Source organism: Lolium perenne, chromosome 1 (assembly GCF_019359855.2).
Source record: "Lolium perenne isolate Kyuss_39 chromosome 1, Kyuss_2.0, whole genome shotgun sequence".
NCBI classification, from domain to species: Eukaryota; Viridiplantae; Streptophyta; class Magnoliopsida; order Poales; family Poaceae; genus Lolium; species Lolium perenne.
Genome location: NC_067244.2, coordinates 243782896 through 243806698, shown reverse-complemented (window position 1 = coordinate 243806698; position 23803 = coordinate 243782896). Strand labels below are relative to the sequence as shown.

Below are 23803 nucleotides of genomic sequence, written 5' to 3'. Positions count from 1 at the left end.
TGTGCCAAATTTCAGACAGAAATCTGAGCTGAGCAAAGAGATCGAGAAATCTTGAGCTCTTGAGCAGAAACGCGAGTGAGAGAAAATGAGTATGAGTTTTTTCGGGAGAGAGAGTGCAATGAGTGAAAGAGATGATGAAGTGGGGCAAGGAGGGCCCCACACAACAGGGTGGCGCGCCCCCCTTCCAGGCCGCGCCGGCCTGTGGGGTGCCCCACTGGTCATCCCCAGGTGCTCCCAGGTGCCTCTTCGAAAAATAAGACCAACGGTATAATTTTTGTGAATTTTTGAAAACTTTGAAAAACACACATTTCTGGGTATTAAATTTATTATTACTGGGCAGAAAAAGATTTGCAAACCTCTAAACAACTAAAGCATCTTGCAAAATAAGTAGTGCTACAGCAAGTAAAACAAGTGGATGAAGAAAGAGATGTTGTTTAGCTCCTCTATGCATATAAAATGTACTTGTTAACAAGGGTGATCAAGTCTTGCCACCAAATAAATTTTACATAACATAAGAAGAATTAAACCTCAAATCAATCATGTTACCTTGTATTGTATTGATATGGATCCAATCACAAGAGTTTGATATTCTTCTTTCGGATGAAGCCTGGTGATCAGGGGGGTACGTGAGCACCCCCTAACTAGTCGACACGTGTCTAACGACATCCAGGCTTCCGTGAAGGCGTGAAGCGGAGAAGTCAAAGATTCGTCTTTGCTTTTCCTATCTCCGGCCGCTTATCCTCTTTTTATTTTGCGTTTCTCTGTATCCTCCCCGCACGACCTTGAGCGCCAGCGCGGCCAGCTGCTCCACCGCAGAGGCGAATGGAGCCCGCGCCGCCGGACCGAATTCCGCCGCCGGGTACCGCCTCGTCGGTCGGAACTAGGGGCGGCGGTGGCTCGCGGCCGAACAAGCAGTTCCAGGCGGAGCGAACCAGGGGCGGGTGCGTCCTCTCTGACACGGATATTTTTCCTCAATCTTCTACCTCCTGCCATGGACGCCGCCCTACCAAGCTCGCCCGGATGATACACGCGACGGCGGCTGCTCGTGGGGCAGCTAAGGGAGCAGGGGCCCCGGTATACTAGGCGCCCCGCCAGCTGAAGGTGAACTCGTTCCGATCAACATCGACGGCGGAGAGGGGCGCGTCGCTGTGATGCAGCAGGGACCTGGCGACGGTTGGGAATTTTATTCGCGCGGAGGCGATTGGAATCCTGGTGTCGAATCAACAAATCGCCACGGCCGGCACCGCCGCCACCCGATCCGCCGGCACCGCTGGCCTCAGCCCCCGCGCCCCGGGCCGTTCCGCTCCCCGGCGATGCTGATGCAGTCATCGCCCCATCGCCCCGTACGAGATCCTGCCGTCGGTGGTGGTCGGGGTGGGGAGGCAGGGTGTGCTGCGCCGACGTGTGCCCCGTCTCGGTAGGAGCGCCGCCGTGTGCCCCTTCCTCCCCACCTCGTCTTCTCCTCTGCAGCGGCACGGCAAGAACAGAACGCCCGCGAACCAGGACAGCGCCGGCGGGAGGGAGGGACTCGACGGGGCGGGACAGCGCCGGCGGGAGGGACTCGGCGGGCCCAGGGACGACGTGCGGTGCGCCTCTGGCGGTGGGAGGCGGAGGTAGGAGATGAGATGGGAGGTGGCGGTGGGAGGTGGGGAATTTCACGGCCGTTTAATGGCCGTGAGTATCTAATCGGGGAGATCCAATCTAAAAGCAAATCTAACGGTGTCTAGGGGGTGCTCACGTACCCCCCTGATCACCAAATCCCTTCTTCTTTAGGCTCATATATTGGACAATCAATATCTCCCACTTTGATAGATCTCAAATTAGAAATTGTATTAACTCCACATGTTTTATCGATCTTCTTGGGAAAATAAACAGTATGCTCCTTGTCATCGACATTGAAAGTAACTTTTCCTTTATTGCAATCAATAACAGCCCCTGCGGTGTTAAGAAAAGGTCTCCCAAGAATAATAGACATATTATCATCTTCAGGCATTTCCAACACAACAAAATCAGTTAATATTAAGCAGTTTTGAGTAACTTGAACAGGAACATCCTCACATATACCAACAGGAATAGCAGTAGATTTATCAGCCATTTGCAAAGATATATCAGTTGGTATCAACTTATCTAAATAAAGTCTCTTATAAAGAGAAAAAGGCATAACACTAACACCTGCTCCCAAATCACATAGAGCAGTTCTAACATAATTATTCTTAATAGAACAAGGAATAGTCGGTATACCTGGGTCGCCAAGCTTCTTTGGAACCTTGCCATTGAAAGAGTAATTAGCAAGCATAGTGGAAATCTTCTCATTAGGAATTTTCCTTTTGTTAGTGACAATATCTTTCATATACTTTGAATAAGGAGGCAATTTAATAGCATCAGTCAAAGGGATTTGCAGGAATAAAGGTTTCATCCAATCACAAAATTTATTATAGTGTTCTTCTTCCTTTGATTTTAGTTTCTTAGCAGGAAAAGGCATTTGCTTTTGAACCCAAGGTTCTCTTTCATTACCATGTTTCTCAGCAATAAAATCTTCTTTAGTATACTTTTTATTCTTAACATGCTTTTCAGGTTCGTTTTCAACCTCTTCTTTATCAGAAGCATCATTCTTATCATTATATTTATCAAGTTCATTACCACTTTCAGTTTCAGCATCAGAAATAGAAATACTATTAGGAACATTAACAGGCTCAGAGGATTCTACAACAGTTTTATGTTTCTTTTTCTTTTTCTTAGATGGAGCACTAGTTTCAGTTCGTTAAGAATCTTGTTCAACTCTTTTGGGATGCCCTTCAGGATATAGAGGATCCTGGGTAGAAACACCACCTCTAGTTGTTACTTCATAAGCATGTTTTTCTTTAGAATTATTTTTCAACAGGTCATTTTGCACTTTAGTGAGTTGATCAATTTGAGTTTGAACCATATGAAAATGTTTAACAAGCATCTTAACATCATTGGAGGTTCTCTCCACAATACCATGTAATTCACTAATAGCTCGAGAATTTTCCATTAAATGATTCTCTACTCTCATATTAAAATTATTTTTCTTAACAATATAATTATCAAACTCATCTAAGCATTGAGCAGGAGGTTTTGATACGGAATATCTTCCCTAGTAAAGCGTTGAAGAGAGTGTACCTCAATCATGGATGAAGGGGGAGTTATCTTACATAAATCTTCTATGGGAGGTAAATTCTTCACATCTTCGGATTTAATACCTTTCTCCTTAAGAGACTTCTTGGCTTCCCTCATATCTTCATCATTTAATTTAATTAAACCCCTCTTCTTCAATATCGATGTCGGAGGTTGTTCAGGTGTAGACCAATCATCATGATTCCGGCCTATTTTAGCCAATAATTCTTCAGCTTCGTCTGGAGTTCTTTTCCTGAAAACACAACCAGCACAACTATCCAGGTATGCCCTAGACTCAATGGTTAGTCCACTATAAAATATATCAAGTAAATCATGCTTTTCCAAAGCATGTCCAGGCCGAGCTCTGATAAGAGAGCAAAATCTTGCCCAAGCTTCAGGCAATTTCTCTCCATCTTCCTGGTCAAAGCTATAAATTTTCTGCAAAGCAATATGTTGAGCACTAGCAGGAAAGTATTTCCGAAAGAAATCATCAAGCAAATCACTTGGACTATCAATAGAACCAGGAGGCAAACTATTATACCAAGTTTTAGCATCATCCTTTAATGAGAAAGGAAAAATTTTAGCAATAAAATAAGTACGCAACTTGACATCATCAGAAAACAAGCTACTCAAAGTAGAAAGCTCATTCATGTGTTCTACAGCACTTTCTTTTTTAGTACCACAAAAAGGTGTTTTCTCAACAATAGATATATGAGATAGATCAAGAGAAAAATCATAATCCTTATCCTTAATATTTATAGGAGATGTGGCAAATTTAGGATCAGGAGATAGCTTATATCTAACAGTATGTTGTGCAAGCAACTTTTTAATTTTACTTGCATCAGTAGTAGCATTGCATTTATCAATAAAATCATCATCAAGTTCCACATAATCTTCATCAGGATCATCACTAGAGTATTCAACAGACTCAGGTGAATTAACAGGTGTAGCAGCATTTTCATTAGGAGTTTCAGTATTTTCAATTTGTCTAGACCTAGCAATTGTAGCATCTAGAAAAGATCCTAATGAACCATCATTATCAAGCACAGCAGAAGCATCATCAAAATTATAAGAGGAACTTTCAGATCTAGCAGAAGTACCAGCATGTGAAGTTTGTGGTGGTGAAACAAGTTTATCTATCACAGATGGTGAATCAAGAGCAGCAGATGTACTCATAGTTGTACCTTTTCTTGTAGTGGATGGTAATATGGCGACTTTAGTATCGCGAGGTTTACCCATGATGGAGAATTTGCAGCGAACAATATCAATCCAAGTGAACTTCCAAATAAAGCTATGCTCCCTGGCAACGGCGCCAGAAAATAGTCTTGATGACCCACAAGTATAGGGGATCGCAACAGTCTTCGCGGGAAGTAAAACCCAATTTATTGATTCGACACAAGGGGAGACAAAGAATACTTGAAAGCCTTAACAACGGAGTTGTCAATTCAGCTGCACCTGGAAACAGACTTGCTCGCAAGAGTTTATCAGTAGTAACAGTTTTATAGCAGTAGCAGTAGTAAAATAACAACAGCAGAGTAATTAAGACAGCAGTAGTGATTATAGTAAACAGCATGATTAAAATACTGTAGGCACAGGGATGGATGAACGGGCGTTGCATGGATGAGAGAAACTCATGAAACAATCAAGGTAGGGCATTTGTAGATAGTAATAAAACGGTATCCAAGTACTGATCAATCAATATGCATGTGTTCCATATATAGTCGTACGTGCTCGCAATGAGAAACTTGCACAACATCTTTTGTCCTACCAGCCGGTGGCAGCCGGGCCTCTAGGGAATCTACTGGAAATTAAGGTACTCCTTTTAATAGAGCACCGGAGCAAAGCATTAACACTCCGTGAACACATGTGATCCTCATATCACCGCCTTCCCCTTCGGTTGTCCCAATTTCTGTCACTTTGGGGCCTCGGGTTCCGGACAACAATACGTGTATACAACTTGCAGGTAAGATCATAAAACAATGCATATCATCATGAAACAATAACATGTTCAGATCTGAGATCATGGCACTCGGGCCCTAGTGACAAGCATTAAGCATAACAAGTTGCAACAATATCATAAAAGTACCAATTACGGATACTAGGCACTATGCCCTAACAATCTTATGCTATTACATGACCAATCTCATCCAATCCCTACCATCCCCTTCAGCCTACAGCGGGGGAATTACTCACACATGGATGGGGGAAACATGGCTGGTCGATGGAGAGGCGTCGGTGGTGATGATGGCGATGATCTCCTCCAATTCCCCGTCCCGGCGAGGTGCCAGAACGGAGTTTCTGGTCCCGAGACGGAGTTTCGCGACGGTGGCGGCGTACTGGATGGTTTCTGGCGACTTTGACTTCTCATCTCGCGTTTTTAGATCGAAACCCTTAAGTAGTCCAGAGAGGGACGTCAGAGGCCAGCCGAGGCGGCCACACAGTAGGGCGGCGCGCCCCCCTCCTGGGCCGCGCCGGCCTGGTGTGTGGGGGCCTCGGGCCTCCACCTGGCTTGCCCTTCTGGCTCCGTAATTCTTCTGGAAAAATAAGACCTTCGACATAAATTCCGGGGATTTTCCTGAAAGTTGGATTTCAGCACAAAAACGAGACACCAGAGCAATTCTGCTGAAAACAGCGTTAGTCCGTGTTAGTTGTATCCAAAATACACAAATTAGAGGCAAAACAATAGCAAAAGTGTTTGGGAAAGTAGATACGTTTTGGACGTATCGACTCCCCCCAAGCTTAGCTTATTGCTTGTCCTCAAGCAATTCAGTTAACAACTGAGTGCGATAAAAGAACTTTCACGAACACATTTGTTCATATGATGTAAATAGTCTCATGATATGGCAAGTACTTAAGCAATTCATAATAAGATACATGCAAATAAAATCATCTAATAGCTATGTCAATCATGGAAAAGGTACCAACAAATTAACAATAAGCATCATGAATAATGTCTATCAGCAGGATTGCAATGTTCATAAAAGGATATGATAAAGTGGTATCTCGCTTGCCCGTATTTGTACAGCAAAACATAAATGCTCGAGCACCTTTGAAGTTTGTGGGAAGACTGTAGGTAGAGACTATCAAAGATAAAAGCATCAAAGTTATACCACAACTAATCATATTTTGGGACAAGCATATTATACTAAGAATGACAGTTGTGCTCTCAAGAGAGTGCTCAAAGAAAGGATGGAGACTCAATGTAAAAGTAAAAGATTGACCCTTCGCAGAGGGAAGCAGGGATTAACATGTGCTAGAGCTTATCATTTGTAAAACAGGAGTAAAATTATTTTGAGAGGTGTTTGTTGTTGTCAACGAATGGTAGATACGTTTTGGACATATCAACAGGTCAGTACCACTTTTGTTAATTTTTTCGCGTCAGTACCATTTCTGGAGCAGCCAACAACAAATCGAGCAAATAAGAAGCTGATAGCGTTTTAACCTCTGCGACCCCACTGTCACTGATGACGTGGAGTAACAGCAGTCCCCTTGCCGTTTACAAGGAGCAGAATAAAGGGTGTTGATGGAGGAAGAGCGGTTCAGCGGACACGACGGTGCGCATTTCTGAGGCGCGCGGCCCCGAGCTGATGGCGGTGACGGACCGCACTACGCACGCGAGGCTGAGGCGCGACGGTGCGAGGAGACGATGTGCGGCAACGCACGCACAGCCTCACGCGACTTAGGCACGGACGCGGGGGTAGCTGAGGGGGAATCGGGTGGCGCACAGCAGTCGGCGGGAAGGTGGAGCTGTGGAGCGCGGGCCTGCATCGACGCGCTAGAGGCCGAGCAGGCAAAGATGTGCGCCGCTCTGCGCCGGGCGCGACCTCCCCCGCCTCGCAGTGCTACAGGCCAAGATGCGTGTCGCGTTGGGCGAGGCCTCCGCCACCTCGCCGCGCTGCCAACCAAGATGCGTGTCGCGCGCGGCATCCCCCGCCTCGCCGCGACGCGGCGGGCGCTGAGCGGCACAAAGCGATTCGCGCGGCACCGGAGCGCGCGTGGGCGATGTACGGGCACGTGCGCCGGTGCGGCGCAGCGGTGGCGCGCGAGCGCTAGTGCGGCATGGGCGGCGGCGTGGCGCCGGCACGGCTGCGGCGGCTGGTGCAACACGGGCGCGGGCACTAGGGCGGCATGGCGCCGAGCGGCCCAGCGGCGACGTGCGCCGGTGCGCGCGAGCGACAGCGCGTCTTGGACGGGCGCGGGTGGCGTCACCGGACAAAGCGCGCGTCTTTATTGCGGCTCGAGCGGCGCGCGAGGGCGCTAGCGCGGCACGGGCGGCGACGTGCGCTAGTGCGACGCGGGTGGCAGCGCGCGTGAGCGCTAGACAGGAGCGTGCTGCAGCGGCGTCGCGCGGTGGCACCGGTGCGGCTGCACGCATGGGCGCTCAACGGGCGCGGGCACCTGCGCGCGTAGGCACTAGAGCAGTGCGGGCGATGGCAGCTCCATTTTATTTTACATGGAACTCGTCGATTTCTGCGGATTGGTCTTAACGGCAGGACGACGGCGTTAAGCCACATCAGTCCTGACAGTGGGACTAAGATTACCAAAAAAAAGATGGCTAATATGTCAGAAATGGTACTGACACGAAAAAATTACCAAGAGTGGTACTAACCTGTCCACTTCGCCCCAATTGTGGTAGTTCCTTGTAATTTACTCAGCCAGATTCCATCTCCTCCTACCTAACCGTTCGTCCAACAGAAAGAAAGATAAAATCCTCCAGATCTTGGATTCCGGCCGCCACCGACCTGCACCCACATAGTCCCTCCGGCTTGAGCAGCAGCGGAGACGGGAACCACCCTTCCGAGCCAGGCTCCGGCCGCCGCCAACGCGCATCCCCATAGCCCCTCCTATTAGGGCGATTTGAATGGTCCCTACGAACTAGGGTTCCGGCCGTCGCCGACGCGGACCACCGTGTGGCACAGCTGGTCGATCTTCGGCTAGTATGAGGCGGCGCCGCAGAAGCCATGCGCGGCCATGAAGGTTTAGGAGGGCCGCGCGGCCCAGCCGGCCAAGTACTGGGCCGAGGCAGTGGCGGTGTCGCCGGCGGTTGCCGCCGAGCGCGGCGACGAAGCTGCAGGTGGCCGAGGCAGAGGCGGTGTCGCCGGTGGCAACCGCCGAGCGCGGCAACGAAGCTGCAGGTGGCCGAGCCCACCGTTACAACTATTCTCATACGACGTCCCTGGCGAACAAAGCTGACCATGGTTTGCAGCGGAGTTAGAGCGGCGGAAGTTGCAGAATGCGCCGTCGCCAGCAGCTGCACGCCCAGCTGCAGCGCCGCCTCCTCCTTCCGCAAATTGGGTTGAGGGGCCTTACGTCCATGGTCTCATCGAACCTCCATGGTCAGCAGTCTTGTCGCGGCGTCGAGGTCTGGTGGTTGACGGATGTTGCCCTGCAGAGTTTCCAACGCCGGCAGTGATGCAGCGTGCAGCATGCTGCGTACAGCGATGTGGCCGTGCCGCTATAATCCGAGCATATGACTTAGGTAAAATTATACCATAGCTCTGTGCAGATGAATTGATACCATCATGAACTGTATTTCAGTTTGTGGATTGAAATTTTCAGTTACTTGCGAGTGCTACATAGCCTAGTATGTTAGTTGGTTAATTTGGTTCCTGTCATGTGTGCTTAGAAAGAACTAGCGATTACCCAATTAACTGGAAAGATATAGATAATATTGTTTCGTACAAGTGAATGATACTCTGTCTAATTGGCATACTTCATAATTTATTTTTGTTATGTGTTTCAGGTAATATAGTTGTAAAATCCTTGTATTTGATTCTAATATCGTTTTTACGCTGACAGTTTGACAAAGGGATTCTTGATGCTGTTCCTAATATCTACAGTCGGTTCTCTATAATTCAGTAGCAGTATTTCACAAAAGGGAACCTGTATCATTTTGCTCAGTTTAAGCTATCCCTTTTTTTCAGTTTTCAGGCAGCAACAATTAACACCCCTGATCATTGGGCCGGCCATGGTAAGCTTCACATCATACATGACATAGCAAATTTTCTAATCTTAACTATGCAGCTTCCCGATATAGTTTAACTCGATCTCAGTGTATGTATTTACTTACGATTGGGTTTCCTGAATCAGGATGCGAAGATGCTGCGACGAGCGCGACCACCAAGGTCTAACGTGGTGGCAGAAAAGCGGGTAATTGCGGGAGCACGCCGGGACGAGGTCGGCGAGGGAGAGGGCAAGGACAGAGGTCGGTGAGGGCAAGGGCGAGGACCCATGTCAGAGAGGGAGAGAACAACTGGTGTGAGAGGTTATGTTGGTGTGAGAGGTTACTGGCAAACAACATTTAGTTAACTCTTCGCGCCAAGGCCAGTGAGATCACCGTTGAGATCAAGATCAACAACCAACATTTATCGAGGGGTTGTTTTTCAAATCCACTTTAAACACAGACACCTTTCACCTGCTCTCTGGGTTGTTGTCATTAGCAGCTGTCCTATTTAGCTCAGACCTGAGCCTTGTAATCGCTTTCATTGTTGTATTTGGTTAAATCCTAGCCGTTTGTTCCGGCTGGCATCACTTCCTCTTGTAAGATTAGATCTGAATCTAATAAGGCGTAGCTGAAAGTAGTGACTGAATTCGTGCGATTTTCCTGAATTCCCTTCTCATGATGAACAAATCGATAGTCTAGCTTACCACGATGGCGGCTGCCTAGGTCAACCGTGGTGGTGATTCTGCAGTAAGGTTGCAAGAGGCAGAGGCGCGAGCGATCGTGAGGCAGGGGCGATAGCGTTGGTTGCAAATGGGCTGAGATCTTGGCCCATCATAATCCCTTTACGTAAAAAAGATAATCTTTCACTATTTTGAAAAGTTAAAAATAGGTGGGATGTTCTATACTGCTACCAGCAGTATAGGGTACCGTAAAAACTCTCCAATAATAACAGGTCAGGAAAGGTCATCCCAGTAGGATCAGACCACGAAATCTTAGAGACTAGAGAAGGTGTCCGGACGCAACCCAAAAGCTCATGTACATCATAGTTTGTAGAAAAAGCAAATGTGGCTCGTGTCCTATGAGTGCCGTGATTTTATTTGGCTTGGATGGAGTAAAAAAAAACATAATGAAAGACGAACATGGGCGATGCTGATAGTTACGGCAGTAGGAGCTGGCTAGATCTGGAATGTAGGTACGTAGCTACGACACACACTGTTCTGCTAGTAATTTAAGCAGCAGACTGAGTTTCCTATTTTGACGGGGACGGCAGCATCTTGCTAACCCAAGGTCTGACTTTCTTTTAATTAGTTTGGCCGGTCAATTCAGTAGGTACATACACGACTACGTACGACTACGGCAGCGGCATGCGGCCAGATTAACGGAACAATTTTCCGCGTACGCTCCACGTATGCATTTCCTGGATCGACCTGATATGGAAATGTCTTTTAAATTGGAGACAGCTGCATCTAGACACGGTGGTGGACATCAGCCAAGTGCCAACGAACAAACAAATTGCGTGTGGCCGGTCGCCCGCGTAAGAGACATCCGACGATCGGTACCGGCCGGCCGCCGGTGGCGCCGTGGGAGCTAGATGACCTGGCTCGTTCACCGGACATGAGCCCTGAATCATGCATGCAAACCAATCATAAGCGGGATCGACTGCAAAGTTTTCAGATAGATCCGGCGGAATACGCCTGGAAAAGGTCGCGATCCGGCGTTGTGGCAGCTGCACCTGCACCTGCACGGCGGTCGGCGGATGGGATGGGCGAGCGATTCTTCGACAGAGAAAACGGGAGCGAGTGCCAGCGCGCGCGTGGTGCGGGGAGCTCGCCACGCGCGGCGGGGACGAGGGGTTGCCGGCGGCACGAGGCGCCCATGCGCTCACCAGCGGTGTCCACGCTCGCGCGCACGGTTCGGCGTGCACCGAGCCTGCCAGCGGGCGCCACCGTTCGGTTCACGCAGCCGTCGGTCGGACACGGCGGCGCCACGCGAGAGCTGGGGAATTTTGGAGATTTGCCTCCGGCCGTGCTGTATAAGCTGGGCCGAAAGTCCCAGGCCTCCGAGTCCGAGGCCGCCGGTATGGACGAGCTGGTGTTTTACTTGGGCCTAATGAGCCAAAACCTAGAGCGTTATTATGCATCATAATCGGGTTCGAAGGTGATTTATGATAGGCTTCCTTCCGGCTTTTCCTATTCATCACCTGCGGGTGATGGTTGCGGCCCATTAACATGCAGGAGCCCGCAGGCCTCGGTATTTCGGTTTTCGTCGAGTTTTTTTCTGATTTTTCTTGGGTTTCGGTTCTCTTTCGGTTTTTCTTCGGTTTTAAATTTTTTTCCTATTTTTTTCTTCTTTTTTTAACAAATTTTAAAGTGGAGCAAAATTTAAAGTTAAGAAAATTTCAAATTCGAATAAATTTCAAAGTAAGCAAATTTTTAATCTTAGCAAATTTCAAATCTGAGCAAATTTCGAATCTGGGCAATTTTTAAATCTAAAAATTTCGAATCTGGATAAATTTGAAATCTAAGCAAATTTTTGAATCAATTTTTTTTGAAATACCAGGCCCACTAACAGGGTGATGGTTAGCACCACCCCTTCCTTCCGCTAAGAAAAATCTGAAGGCTCAAGATCCCTCTGAAAATAAGAATTTTCTTATGGCGGGTGATTTATGATAGGCTTCCTTCCTTTATTCATCATGTTTGTTTCCATGTTGGTGTTCTTCCCTCACACCGCTAACCATTTGCAATATCGGGCAAACCCACACCATACTTAAAAGGATTGGTTTGTGGAAGGGGAAAACGAGAAGAGGTTTGAGCCGACCCAACATAAGCCTCGTCGGGTAGGTTTCTTTGCATTGTAGTGTATAGTAAAAGATATGGTCTACCGTATGTATACGGTATAATTCTAACACTGTCCCTCAATCTCAGCTAGTAAAAAAGTTGAGATACAATGCTCATACAAAGGTGAAGGGAGTGACTTAGTAAAAATGTCAGCAACTTGAATACTTGATCCTTTGAGGAGATGAAACAAATCTGCAGTTGTTTCTGTGACACAGGCTCGCGAACAAAGTGAAAGTTTACTTCAATGTGCTTCGTCTGTGCATGAAAGACTGGGTCCAATGACAGATATGTAGCACCAATATTGTCACACCATAGCACTGGAGGCTAGGTTTGAACAACACCAAGTTCCTTAAGTAATAACTGTACCCAGACAAGCTCGGTGTAGCATCAGTAAGAGCCTTGTATTTTGACTCAGTGCTGGATTTGGAGACTGTAGACTGCTTGCGAGCACTCCAGACGATCAAATCTCCTCCATAAATGATAGCATATCCCCCCGTGGATCGCCGATCATCAATACTACCAGCTCAGTCTGCATCTGAGAAAGCTGAAAACGGTGTAGAGGAATATGACCGAAGATGTAGACCAGTGTCAACGGTGTGGCGAACATAACGCAAGATGTGTTTGACTGCAGGTCAATGAGGTGTACGAGGCTCACGGAGGTACTGATATACCTTGTTAACCAAAAATGACGGATCAGATCGTGTCACTATAAGATACTGAAGATCACACCAATAGTACGATACTAAGTGGCCTCCTCATATGAGAGTGGATCACCATCAGTGATGCAAAGTCAATCGGAAGATGCCATGGGTGTAGTCACATGAGTGCACTTCAACATACCAGCACGAGCAAGAAGCCCAAGGGCATACTTGTGTTGTCGAAGAAGGAGACTACAAGAAGAGGGTGATAAAACCTCAATCTCAATAAAATAATGTAGAATACCAAGGTCCTTAACGAAAGTATGGAGGTGTAAGATCTCCACATGGCTTCCCACTGGATCAACATGATGGTGCATCATATTCTTCTACCCTGTTATGTTCTAGATGGATACGCTTGATGTTTAAAATTAAATATTTCTCCAAAGAGGACACATAATATATATATTGGTCTATTGAACTTGGAGACACAAGATAAGTCTAGTGAGTAACCCAAGTTGTACATAAGTATTCATTTATTTCCAATTAGTTTGCATATGTAATTAACCTCATGTTTAAAAATGGATCTTATACCTAGTCACATAAGACATCATATTAAGATAACAAAATGGGTACTACAGAGTAATACTTTATAGTGAAATACGAATAACAAGTTGCAAGACATGCGAGTATAATTTTTTTTATAAAAAACTAACAAAGTGTATAATTCCTTATTGATTTAGAAACGTTGCCTTTTATGTTGTTTTAAAATAGATATCTTAGGAAATAATGCATTAGAAAGTGATAATGGTATATTATGTTTTTAGATAAATGTTATTTCTCAACACCCATGTATGCACTGCATCTAATGATCAAGCAACGTCTAGGACTAGGAGTATAGTTTTCGAGAGATTTAGCACTATTTAAATTTGTCTAGACTAGGTGCACAAATTAAGTTGGCCTGATTGATATGTATAAAGGAACTTTAAGAATATATTAAGAAAAACTTATAGATTCAAGCACCATATTCTTGCAATCATCTTGTTCCGAAGATAAAAAATTGAAATATTGTAATAATCCATAAAATGGATTCAAAGTTTCAAACTGAGAGAGTTCATTGATGACAATGACAATGACATTTATATTTATATTTCTCCTTTTGTTCTCAAAAGTGTAAATAGATGGTCCACAAAAACAATAGACAAAATTATTCATGTTCATAAAAGATGAACGTCACACACATTGCAATATGTAGTATGTATTGACAATTTGAAGTTTTGAGATCAATAGACAAACTAATCTATATATTGGTCTATTGAACTTGGAGACACAATATAAGTCTAGTGAGTAACCGAAGTTGTACATAACTACTCATTTATTTCCAATTAGTTTGAATATGTAATTAACCTCATGTTAAAAAAGGGATCTTATACCCAGTGACATAAGACATCATATTAAGATAACAAAATGGGTAGTATGGAGTAATACTTAATAGTGAAATACGAATAACAAGTTGCAAGACATGCGAGTATATATTTTATTTTATAAAAAAATAACAAAGTGTATAATTCCTTATTGATTTATAAACTTTGGCTTTTATGTTGTTTTAAAATAGACATCTTAGGGACTAATGCATTAGATAGTGATAATGCTATATTATGTTTTTAGATAAATTTTACTTCTCAACACCCATGTATTCACTGCATGTGCTGATCACAAGTAACGTCTAGGACTAGGAGTATAGTTTTCGAGAGATTTGGTACAATTTAAATTTGTTTAGACTAGGTGCACAAATTAAGTTGGCCTGATTAATATGTATAAAGGAACTTTAAGAATATATTAAGAAAATTATAGATTCAAGCACCATATTCTTGCAATCATCTTGTTCCCAAGATTAAAAATTGAAATATTGTAATAATCCATAAAATGGATTCAAAGTTTCAAACTGAGAGAGTTCATTGATGACAATGACATTTATATTTATTTTTCTCTTGTTGTTCTCAAAAGTGTAATTAAATGGTCCACCAAAACAATAAACAAAATTATTCATGATCTTAAAAGATGAACGTCACACACATTGCAATATGTAGTATGTATCGACAATTTGATGTTTGGACAAGGCGTTTTTACACTTAGGTGCATATACTCCTGATTTTTGAAATCCGTTTTAAACTATTTTAAAATGTTAAGAGTTATGACAAAAAAAATATAGCAGATACATCTTGACGTTCTATGTGCTCGCAAAATCGATTCATGAAAACCGATATTTCTTGTGTCATACGTAAAAAATGCAAAATTCAGTGCCAAAAAGAGACTCTCCATGAAACATTTCTTTATCATTTTTGCACAGGACACAAAAAAATTTGATTGTCCAGGAAACTTGGGGTGTGCACATGGAATTTCGATATGTACATGCTTTATTTTTGTTCGACTTTTTATATATTTTAAAATGATTTTTGTGGTGGCAGAGGGATCAAAAGTGCATTTTCGAATTTGAAGTCCCTACTTTACATAAATTCCTGTTAAAAAAAACTTTACATACACTACTGGCTAATGCTCGGGGTGGTACTTAAACTATCCCAAGGAGCATGCACGGTATTAGGGGAGCATGGCACGGCAGGGACGCCATCTTTATTCGTCTTCCCGTCTTTATCCCCCTCTGCCCCTCCCTCCTGTATGCCTTTGAGGACATCGAGCACCTCTCTGATCGGTGGTCGCATCTCGCCGTTCTGCTGCAGGCACCTGAATGCAAGCTCGGCCACCATCGTCATTGCCAACCTAGTCGCCTCGTCGAAGCCATACCCGAGCTCCATGTCCACCAGCTGGTCCAGCTGGGATCTCTGGATCCTTCCCACGGCCATGCCGGCCAGGTTGATCTCGTCACGATCCCGGCTGACGTCCACGGCGGGCTTGGACGAAATGAGCTCCGCGAGGACGACGCCGAAGCTGTACACGTCGCTCTTGTCGGTGAGCTGGTAGCACTGGTGGTACTCCGGGTCCACGTACCCTGGCGTGCCCTGCGGCGCCGTGGACACGTGCGTGGCGCCGTCGAGCGGCAAGAGCCGGGAGAGGCCGAAGTCGGCGACCTTCACGTGGAAGTCGGCGTCGAGGAGGATGTTGTTGGTCTTCACGTCTCGATGCACCACGGGAGGCTCGATGGCGTGGAGGTAGGCCAGCGCCGCGGCAGCCTCGACGGCGATGTTGAGGCGGAGCTGCCATGAAAGCGCGCGCTCCGCCGCACGGTGGCCGTGCAGGTGGTCGGCGACGGTGCCGTTGGGCACGTACTCGTACACCAGCAGGAGCTCCCGGCTGCGGCTGGACGTGCAGCCGTAGAACGTGACGAGGTTCGGGTGGCGGAGCAGCGACAGGATCGACGCCTCGTTCACGAACTGCTCCACCTGACGACAACTGTTGTTGTACAGCCGCTTCACCGCCACCACGCGACCGTCCCGGATTTGCCCTGAGCACACACAAAAATCATGCAATGTCAAGCCAATGTCGAACTCTGAATCTTTAATTTGCCAGTATGCAATAATTTACCTTTGTACACGGTGCCAAAGCCACCGTCGCCAAGCTCTCCTGTGACGCTAAAGCCACCGGTGGCCTCCTCCAGCTCCTCGTACGAGAAATGGTGCGTCTGCAGCTTGTGGACGCTGCCGGACTCCATGTCGGTGCTGCCCCTAGAGCGCGGCGTCCCGCCGGACATGGTGTACATGAGGAGCTTAGAGGAGGAGGTCATCTTGTATTGTCTTCTCTTGCGGATGTACAGAAATGACACCACGAGGAGAAGCATGAACATGACTACAGCAGCCACTGAGGTTCCTGGTTTTGCAAAATGGTGATGACTGATGAGCATCGATGCTTCAGCAAGTTGCAGAACAGTAACAAAATACCACGAGTTGATTAAAATCGTATCCATGATGTCCAGAGCCAGAGTTTTCGTATATTTACCATATGTTATTGCCTTTTTGTTCTGTTTCTTCGATCCTGCAGAATAAACAAACAACTGTAAACACCCTTACGTCAAAAAATCGTAGTAACGAGCAACGAGCAAATCAATTCGAATGCGCTCAAATCTAAAAAAACGTGGAGATTGTGAATCTGATTTGGTCTTGACCAAATATTTGTGCATATGTTGCTCAAATGTATGTACATGGAGCACGTACACGCTTGAACGCCTAGTAGAGGAACTATAAATAAAATATTTTCAGAAAAAGATAATCTCTTTATTGCGTCATAATCTTAAGTAAGTAGTGTCTACTAGAGTTGTTTGCATAAAACATCCACATTTGTAGCAAACTTTTTTTTTTATTTTGGTACCACTTTTGGTTTTTGAAACAAAAATCCACCGTACTTTGACAAGATTTTTGGAAAAAAAAACACTAATCACGAATTGACATGAAAACAGACAAGTGAGACTCATTTGTCAGGACCAATTTGCTGATGTGGACTAAGCCCACTTGTCAGCCCTTCATTTTTTAAAAATATCCAAAAATATAAGAATAGAGGTTGTCTTATTCCTATCCCCTCCGAGACCACACCTAGGCCCTCTTCCACGCCGGCGCGCCATGGCCGCCTGGTACTCCTCCACGGTAGAGAGTCCCACGTCGGTGTCGGTCGGAGCATGGTCAAGGGGGATGGTTGCGCTCTCCAGGAGCAACGAACAAGTTCTAGTTCTTTTCCTTATTGGAATATCCCGATTTTTATAACTAGGCCGACATGTGGGGCCCATCCACATCAGCAAAATTGTTAATGATAGTTGCCCCCTTGTTGAGACAATTCATGCTCAATTCTAGATTAGTGTTTTTTTACGATAACCTCGTGAAAATATGGTGGACTTTTCTCCCGAAAACCAAAAAAGTACCAAAATAGAAATTTTGCTAGAAATGTGGTGATTTATGCTAACAATTCTACCTCTACACCAATATGTGGTTAGGAGAGCAGTGGCACCTCCAGCCCACCGGAGTTTAAACCCCAGGTTTGACACTTTGGTGTCCCATAAAGGTGGAATAAACATTATTCAGTGGGAGACGATATTCCCGTCGACATCGGGACGATCAAGTTCATAAACCAGCCTCTCCGAGGTGCTCATAAGGATGTGTGTGCGTTTGTTCATAGGGATGAGTATACACACGTATTTGTTTGTACGTACGTGTAGGTAAAATGTTAACGTCAAAGCAGTCAAGTCTCCAGGACAACAAAATAGACTAATTCACGATCGATGCAGCAGCTGAATTTTGCGTGGACTTCCGCAAGCAATCGTAATCGAACACTCAAGAGGCTGTATGAACCATGCAAATTCGTCAGATGCGCTCCAAATTAGCTTTGGCCAGAGCAGCGCTTTTAGTCTTGATCGATAAAACCATTCAAACGTCACTGACCATTGACCAACCTGTCTTACTCGTATAGACAACAGAGGTTACCTGAACCTGAAGGACACGAGCCGACAGCCTGAGCCCGATCATCCGGCGCTCTGCTATCGTGCCCGCAGCGCCCACCGGAGGCCTGGCACTCGCCGCACCACCCGGCGCCGGCCATCCACCTCACCGAGAACCCGCCTCTCACGGCGTCCCCGAGGGAGGCGTTCCCGGCGGCCAGCGAGTTCCGCCATGTCCGCGTCGTACGGCACCACCAGGCTCGAGCTGCACACGCCCAGCAGGTCCGCCGCCAGCGTGCCGTTGTCCATCCTGTAGTACGACGTCCCGCCGGTGACGCAGGAGAAGACGTCGTCGACGAGCGGCAGCGACGACGTGGCGGAGCTGCAGTTGACGTAGGCGGTGAGGAACCGGTCCTGGTCTGTGTACGCGAACGCGGCGGTGTCGATGGTGGTGTTGTGGTAGTTGTGAGGGCAGGTCTGGTCGGCAAGGGTCTGGTCGGCAAGGGTCTGGTCGACGACAGTTAGGACGTGGTTGCCGTAGTCGACGCCGGTCACCTGGAAGGACCCGCCGGAGGTCATGTAGATGACCAGCGTCGTGGTGTTTATGCAGAAGAGGCGGTGGCCCGGGGAGGAGCAGTAGTCCGGCCAGGGCAGGCCGTCGACGGCGAACGGGTAGGCCACGGAGAAGTTGAGTGGCCGGCGTCGGGGCGCAGTTGGTGTACCGGAAGAAGTCGGCACCGGCACCGGGCTGTGGTTGTGGCTGTGATCGTGGTGCCGATGACAGAGCTAGTGTGACAAGGAGTCGTACGGAATGCAGGTAACGCATTTGATCGAAAGGGTTTCGTGGTAGATGAAGCATTGCAAAGGGGGAGAGGACGAGCAATGTCTATGAAATGTGATGTACGGACCAGCACGAGGGGTAGTTCTTAAGATGGGCATTTCATGGCAAGGAAAAAGTCTATTGCAAACGACAGAGATTTAGAGTTTGGGGTTCATTTTGGCGAACCGGGGTGTGACTATTTCTCAGTCGACTGGCGACTAGTTTCGTTTTTAGTCGGATAATGTCATCGAATCTCAATTGCAACTCATGTTGCAACTGATGACTAGCATAAATCACGAATTAAATCAAATGGTGTAGATTTTAACTGGGCAAGAATTTAGTTCTCAGCTAGCTGAGAACTAGCAAATCTCTTAAAATATACTTCAAATAACGTTTTCAAAATAATACTAAATATAGCCTAAAAATAAATAATTTTACTAGAACAAATGGATATATAGTCCAAAACTGACTGAATCATACATACATAACCACACATAAAAATAGATCACAAATATTTTAGAAGGATAACATCAGCATGTCACAGGGCAACAACAGTATAAATTATTTATTAAAATTATTAGCATTAGCGATATTATCTTCTGATTTAGAAGTGGAACCAACAGATTGCACTTCAGCACCACAAAAAAGTGAAAGCAACTTACGCGAAAAATAGCGCTAATGCTATGAAGTTTTAGCGCGATATAACATGCTATTCGCAAATAGCGCCACGAGCAAAATTACTAAAATTTAGCATGGACCCTCTAGATATGCTATAGTGCGTCCATTAGCGGAGAAATATCGTGCTATTTTAAACCTTGATCGTGACAGACAGGTCAAAAGAGGATGGCCGATCGAGTAGAAATCTAGAAACAATGACCTCGCCTGCTGTGGTGAGTCAGAACGTCAAGGTAATTTAAACGGGCTCAGCTGTGTTTCTCCTGCCTTGACGGCTCCGGCGGAGGAAAGTTTCGTGGTGCGGCGAGGTTAAGAAGTCATCTGTTTCATACGCATTTGGTGGTGGATACTCGATCGTTTGGCCCGGCGTCACGATCGGATTGGAAGAACGTGGTTTCAGGGCACACGAGACACGACGAGACTGGGTCTATAGAAATGAAAGAAACTGATAACTACGACCGCCGTGTACGTACGTACACCGCCCACCAATAGTGACCGGCGGTCAGGTCCGCCGCCGCAGGTTTTGTGCTCCACAAGTACCGATCGTGAGGACAGGACAGGCGGCAATTCGAGAAAGAAGAAGCCAAAACGATGAAACTGAAAGTAACACGGTTGCAGGGGCAGAAACTAATACTGTAGAGAGAAGGAAGGACGTCGTCTTACCGCAGTCCGGGCCTCGCACGCGGCCGTCGGGGCAGAGGCAGCCGAGGAAGCCGCCGACCTGGTCGTACCCGCACTGGCCCCTGGACAGCTCGCACTCGTAGCACGGCCCGGCGCTGGGGTCCCAGCTGAGGCGGAACCCGCGGCGCAGCACGTCGCCGTACCCGCCGCTCGCCAGCCGCGGGCGGTACGCCGCGCTCTCGAGCCACTCCGTCAGCACGGGCGCCACGTACACCTCCCGGCACGCGCGGGACCAGTTCCCCTCCGGCGCGCCGAGGTGCGGCGCGAGGAACGACGGCGATCGCCCCTGCGCGAAGCCGGTGCAGTTGATCGGGACGATGCCCGGCGGCGGAGGGTCGGCGGCGGCACTGAGGTTGCAGTCGAGGAAGAAGGAGATGGTGCTGTTGCCGGTGGCCGTGAAGTTGAGCCAGGCCGCGGGCGGGATGGTGACGTTGTGGCGGGGCCTCGGGCAGGAGTTGTTGGAGGCCAGCGCGTCGGCGTCGGCGAGGGTGATGGTGTGGTTGGCGTAGTCGATGGCGAGGACGGTGTAGTTGGTGCCCCCGGCGAGGCGGAGCGTGGCGGTGGCGGTGGTGGCGTCGCAGAGGATGGCCATGCCCGGGTAGCCGCAGAAGAACCGGGAGTAGGCGACGCCGTCGATCAGCCTGGACTGGTTGGAGAGGTAGAACGGGTAGTTTATGTCGTGGCCGCCGCACTTGAAGGACTTCTGGCACATGCTGGCGTCGTACGCGTCGTCTCCGACGGCGGCGGGGTCGAGGCCGCCGGAGACGGCGAGCAAGACGGCCGCCAGGAGGAGGCGGAGGAGGTGCCGGTGCGGCGGCATGGCGGGCGATCGAGATGAGGCGAGGTAGCACACTGTGTGTCACGGGGTCACGGCTCGCTGTTGCTTACATGGGTTTGGTCGTTTTGGTGGCGACTGCGGGCGCGCGCGTGCGCCCGCGCGCGCACGACTTTGACCTGTTCTGTTTTGGGGGCAGGTTCGTGAAGGTCAGGGAACTGGTGGCGGGTGCGTACGTGGCATCACGGCATTGGTTGAGCAGGTGGGTCTGGTCGCATCGCACGCCACCGGACTATCACCTCGTATGTCTCGCTCGACGGCTCGAATCCATGACTGCATGCCGATGATATACACACGTTTCGTCGTCGCATTTCAGATTCTCTATTTCTTTGTTTCTTATTCTTATATTACTAGTGTCTGCTTTCGGCAACCTTTTGTTAGTTTCAGGATTTTGTTTGACCGCCGCCCGTCTGAAACATGTTGCTCCATATTTAGGACAGGCAGATAAAGGTTTCACGTTTTTCTTCCAGATCAACACGGCTGAAACAGCCGGTTCAGTTGCTTTTCAAACATGAAAGCGATCGACGGAAACAATTATAAAGGCTCTTGTACGTACGAGAATAACAACAAACAAGCAAACAACTAACATAGGGGGATATTCACTTTGCTCATAGAAGCATTTGCTCCCATTGTGTGAATTTACATTTTGAAGTGTCAAAAAATTCTAAAATAAAATTTTCCATGTACATCTACATATAATATGTTCGTACACAAGTTTTCAAAAAAAAATTATGTGGCTCCCGTAAAAAAGACAAATTTTGATACTATAATATGACTACGTACATGATATTTTTTTTGTCTTTTTCGTACACGCCACATAAAATGTTGTTTCTCCACGAAAACTTATGCACTAACTTAGAATGTCACGGTGTACACCAAAAAATTTATATCAATTTTTTGATATTTTTAAATTTTTTTTTAAATTATTTTGTATAATAGGAGCATTTGCTCCTATGAATCAAAACGCTACCTCCCTAACATAGGCCCATTCAGTAGGTAGCTAGCGATGGATCTGGGATAGTATCATTGGAGCGTGTGAAGGTTAAAAGCTCTCCTATTGTTCTTTCTTTTTTTGACTGTGACTACGGTGGGCTTACACCGGCCTGAACCTTTGTATCAACAGCTGCGGGTAGTAATAGGATAGCTCATTACAACATTTTAGAGGAAGACGGGAAGAAGAGGAGAGGGATTCAAGGCGGGTCATAAGAATTACATCAAGATAGAAGGGTAGAACGAGAGTCTACATTCCGACATCTGTGAGCCCAAAGTCTAACGTCTGTAATACATCGTTGAACCACACTTTGGAGTTGTGCCGTTTCCAGATGTCCCAAGCAATGGCCGGGGAGATAGTTGCATTAGTAGCCGAGCAGAACCAAGAGCTGAGTATGGATTGCATGGAGTGTGGAGCCAACCTGGATCCGGTCTGGAAATGGTGCCAGACCTCAGAGGCCTTGGAGCAGCCCATCAAAAGGTGGTCAACATCTTCATCCGAAGTACTGGTGGGGGCAGACTGCAGTGGTGGTGATACTAGTAGGAAAAGCCTTATAGATGAGATTCTATTTGTGGCGCACCAGCTGCTCATGCGCCACAGAAACTTTTTCTGTGGCGCATCAGACTCGGTGCGCTATAAAAATATGGCGCACCCAAATCTCATGCGCCACGGAAAATCGGTAGGGCCCACATCCTGCCAGCCCCAATAATTGGTTCCCCTATTTCTGTGGCGCACTGGATCTGGTGCGCCACAGAAATAAGGCATTTTGTGGCGCACTGGTGCTGGTGCGCCACAGAAATAGCGCATTATGTGGCGCACATTGCCTGGTCCGCCACAGAAATAGAATCCCTTATATCACACCGTACCCCTTCCTCTCCCGTACCCCTCTCCCTCTCCCTCTCCCTCGCGACAAATCGCCGCCGCCATCAATGGGGTGCGCTGCCGCCGCCTTCCTCCGCGACGGCCGCATGCCACCACGCTCCACGCATGCCCGCCGCTAGCAGCAGAACACCCTTCAGCGTGGAGGAGGAGGAGGAGGAGGAGGAGCCGCCGCATCAAGGAGGAGGAGGAGCGGCCGGGGCGTGGAGGAGGGCGATCTGCCGCATCGACGAGGAAGAGGAGCCGCGCGTCATCCTCCTCGACCCCTGCCGTCATCGTCAACTTCGTCGTCGACCCCTGTCGTCGTCGGTGAGCCCGCCCCTCCCCTCCCCTCCCCTCCCTCTTCCTCTCCCAGGCACAACCTGCTCGACGAAATGTCTAGGAAGTACTACTGCATATTCTTGTTATTTCATGGTAACCATATCACACAGAAAACATCGGCGCCATTGTTAGTTCTTCCTAATTTTGTTGTCTTATTAGGTGTTAAAAAATACACATAACTGAAAGGTAATTGCACTCTCACGGTCACGGTGAGATACAGTTCATTTGCCACTGACTCAGTACGTCACTTCGGCCGCGCGGTGTATGCGCTCGTTTAGGGCAGCAGCCGTGAGCCAACAATTGAACGGCAGACTCGATTTTGTGAGCGGAGGCCGTCCGGCAGCGAGTACAGATGGCTTCACGGCGAGCGGCCTGAGCGCTAAGTCTGCAGCCGCGTCCTCCAAAGCATCCCCAAACCACGCCGGATTAAGTGTTTGGAATGTGTTTTGTTTGTGCTGTCTTTGGGGGACGTCGCTCCCCAGCCGCGTCCCCCAAACGCCGCCCCAAATGAATATTGGTGCACGAAAATAAAGGTTTTCATTCAATTTTGATTATTACAAAGTTTGAATGAAAACGGCTAGATTTCATCTAAACCTACAGTACTGACCGCCCGGCGGTGCGTTCGACGACCCCGCCCCGTCGTCGCCTCCCCTACGCCGCAGCTCCTCCTGCG

General features: G+C 47.6%; 1 protein-coding gene, 1 long non-coding RNA gene and 1 pseudogene across 2 annotated transcripts; 1 reads left to right on the top strand and 2 right to left on the bottom strand.

The window, feature by feature from the left end:
• Nucleotides 1-7800: 7800 nt before the first annotated feature.
• Nucleotides 7801-9744, top strand: LOC127327457 (uncharacterized). Its single transcript, XR_007868571.2, has 3 exons — nt 7801-8614; nt 9060-9106; nt 9226-9744. It is a non-coding gene; the product is annotated as an uncharacterized lncRNA (long non-coding RNA).
• A 5217-nt stretch (nt 9745-14961) lies between these two features.
• On the bottom strand, nt 14962-21031 carry LOC127327456 (LEAF RUST 10 DISEASE-RESISTANCE LOCUS RECEPTOR-LIKE PROTEIN KINASE-like 1.2). Its single transcript, XM_051354225.2, has 4 exons — nt 20087-21031; nt 16503-16538; nt 16092-16373; nt 14962-16011 (listed from the first exon to the last, which is right to left on the bottom strand). The coding sequence occupies exons 1-4, from the start codon at nt 20922-20924 to the stop codon at nt 15095-15097; spliced, it is 2073 nt and encodes a 690-aa protein (XP_051210185.1). The 5' UTR covers nt 20925-21031; the 3' UTR covers nt 14962-15094.
• Nucleotides 16566-18765, bottom strand: LOC139835022 (uncharacterized; annotated as a pseudogene).
• Nucleotides 21032-23803: the final 2772 nt, after the last annotated feature.

Bases quoted from the DNA above. Each gene is read 5' to 3' on its own strand.
- LOC127327456 (XM_051354225.2), bottom strand. From the start codon at position 20,924: ATGCCGCCGCACCGGCACCTCCTCCGCCTCCTCCTGGCGGCCGTCTTG. The intron at 16,539-20,086 runs GTAAGACGACGT...TTTATTCTGCAG, and splicing joins CGTGCGAGGCCCGGACTGCG to GATCGAAGAAACAGAACAAA. The intron at 16,012-16,091 runs GTAAATTATTGC...GTGTGTGCTCAG, and splicing joins CTTTGGCACCGTGTACAAAG to GGCAAATCCGGGACGGTCGC.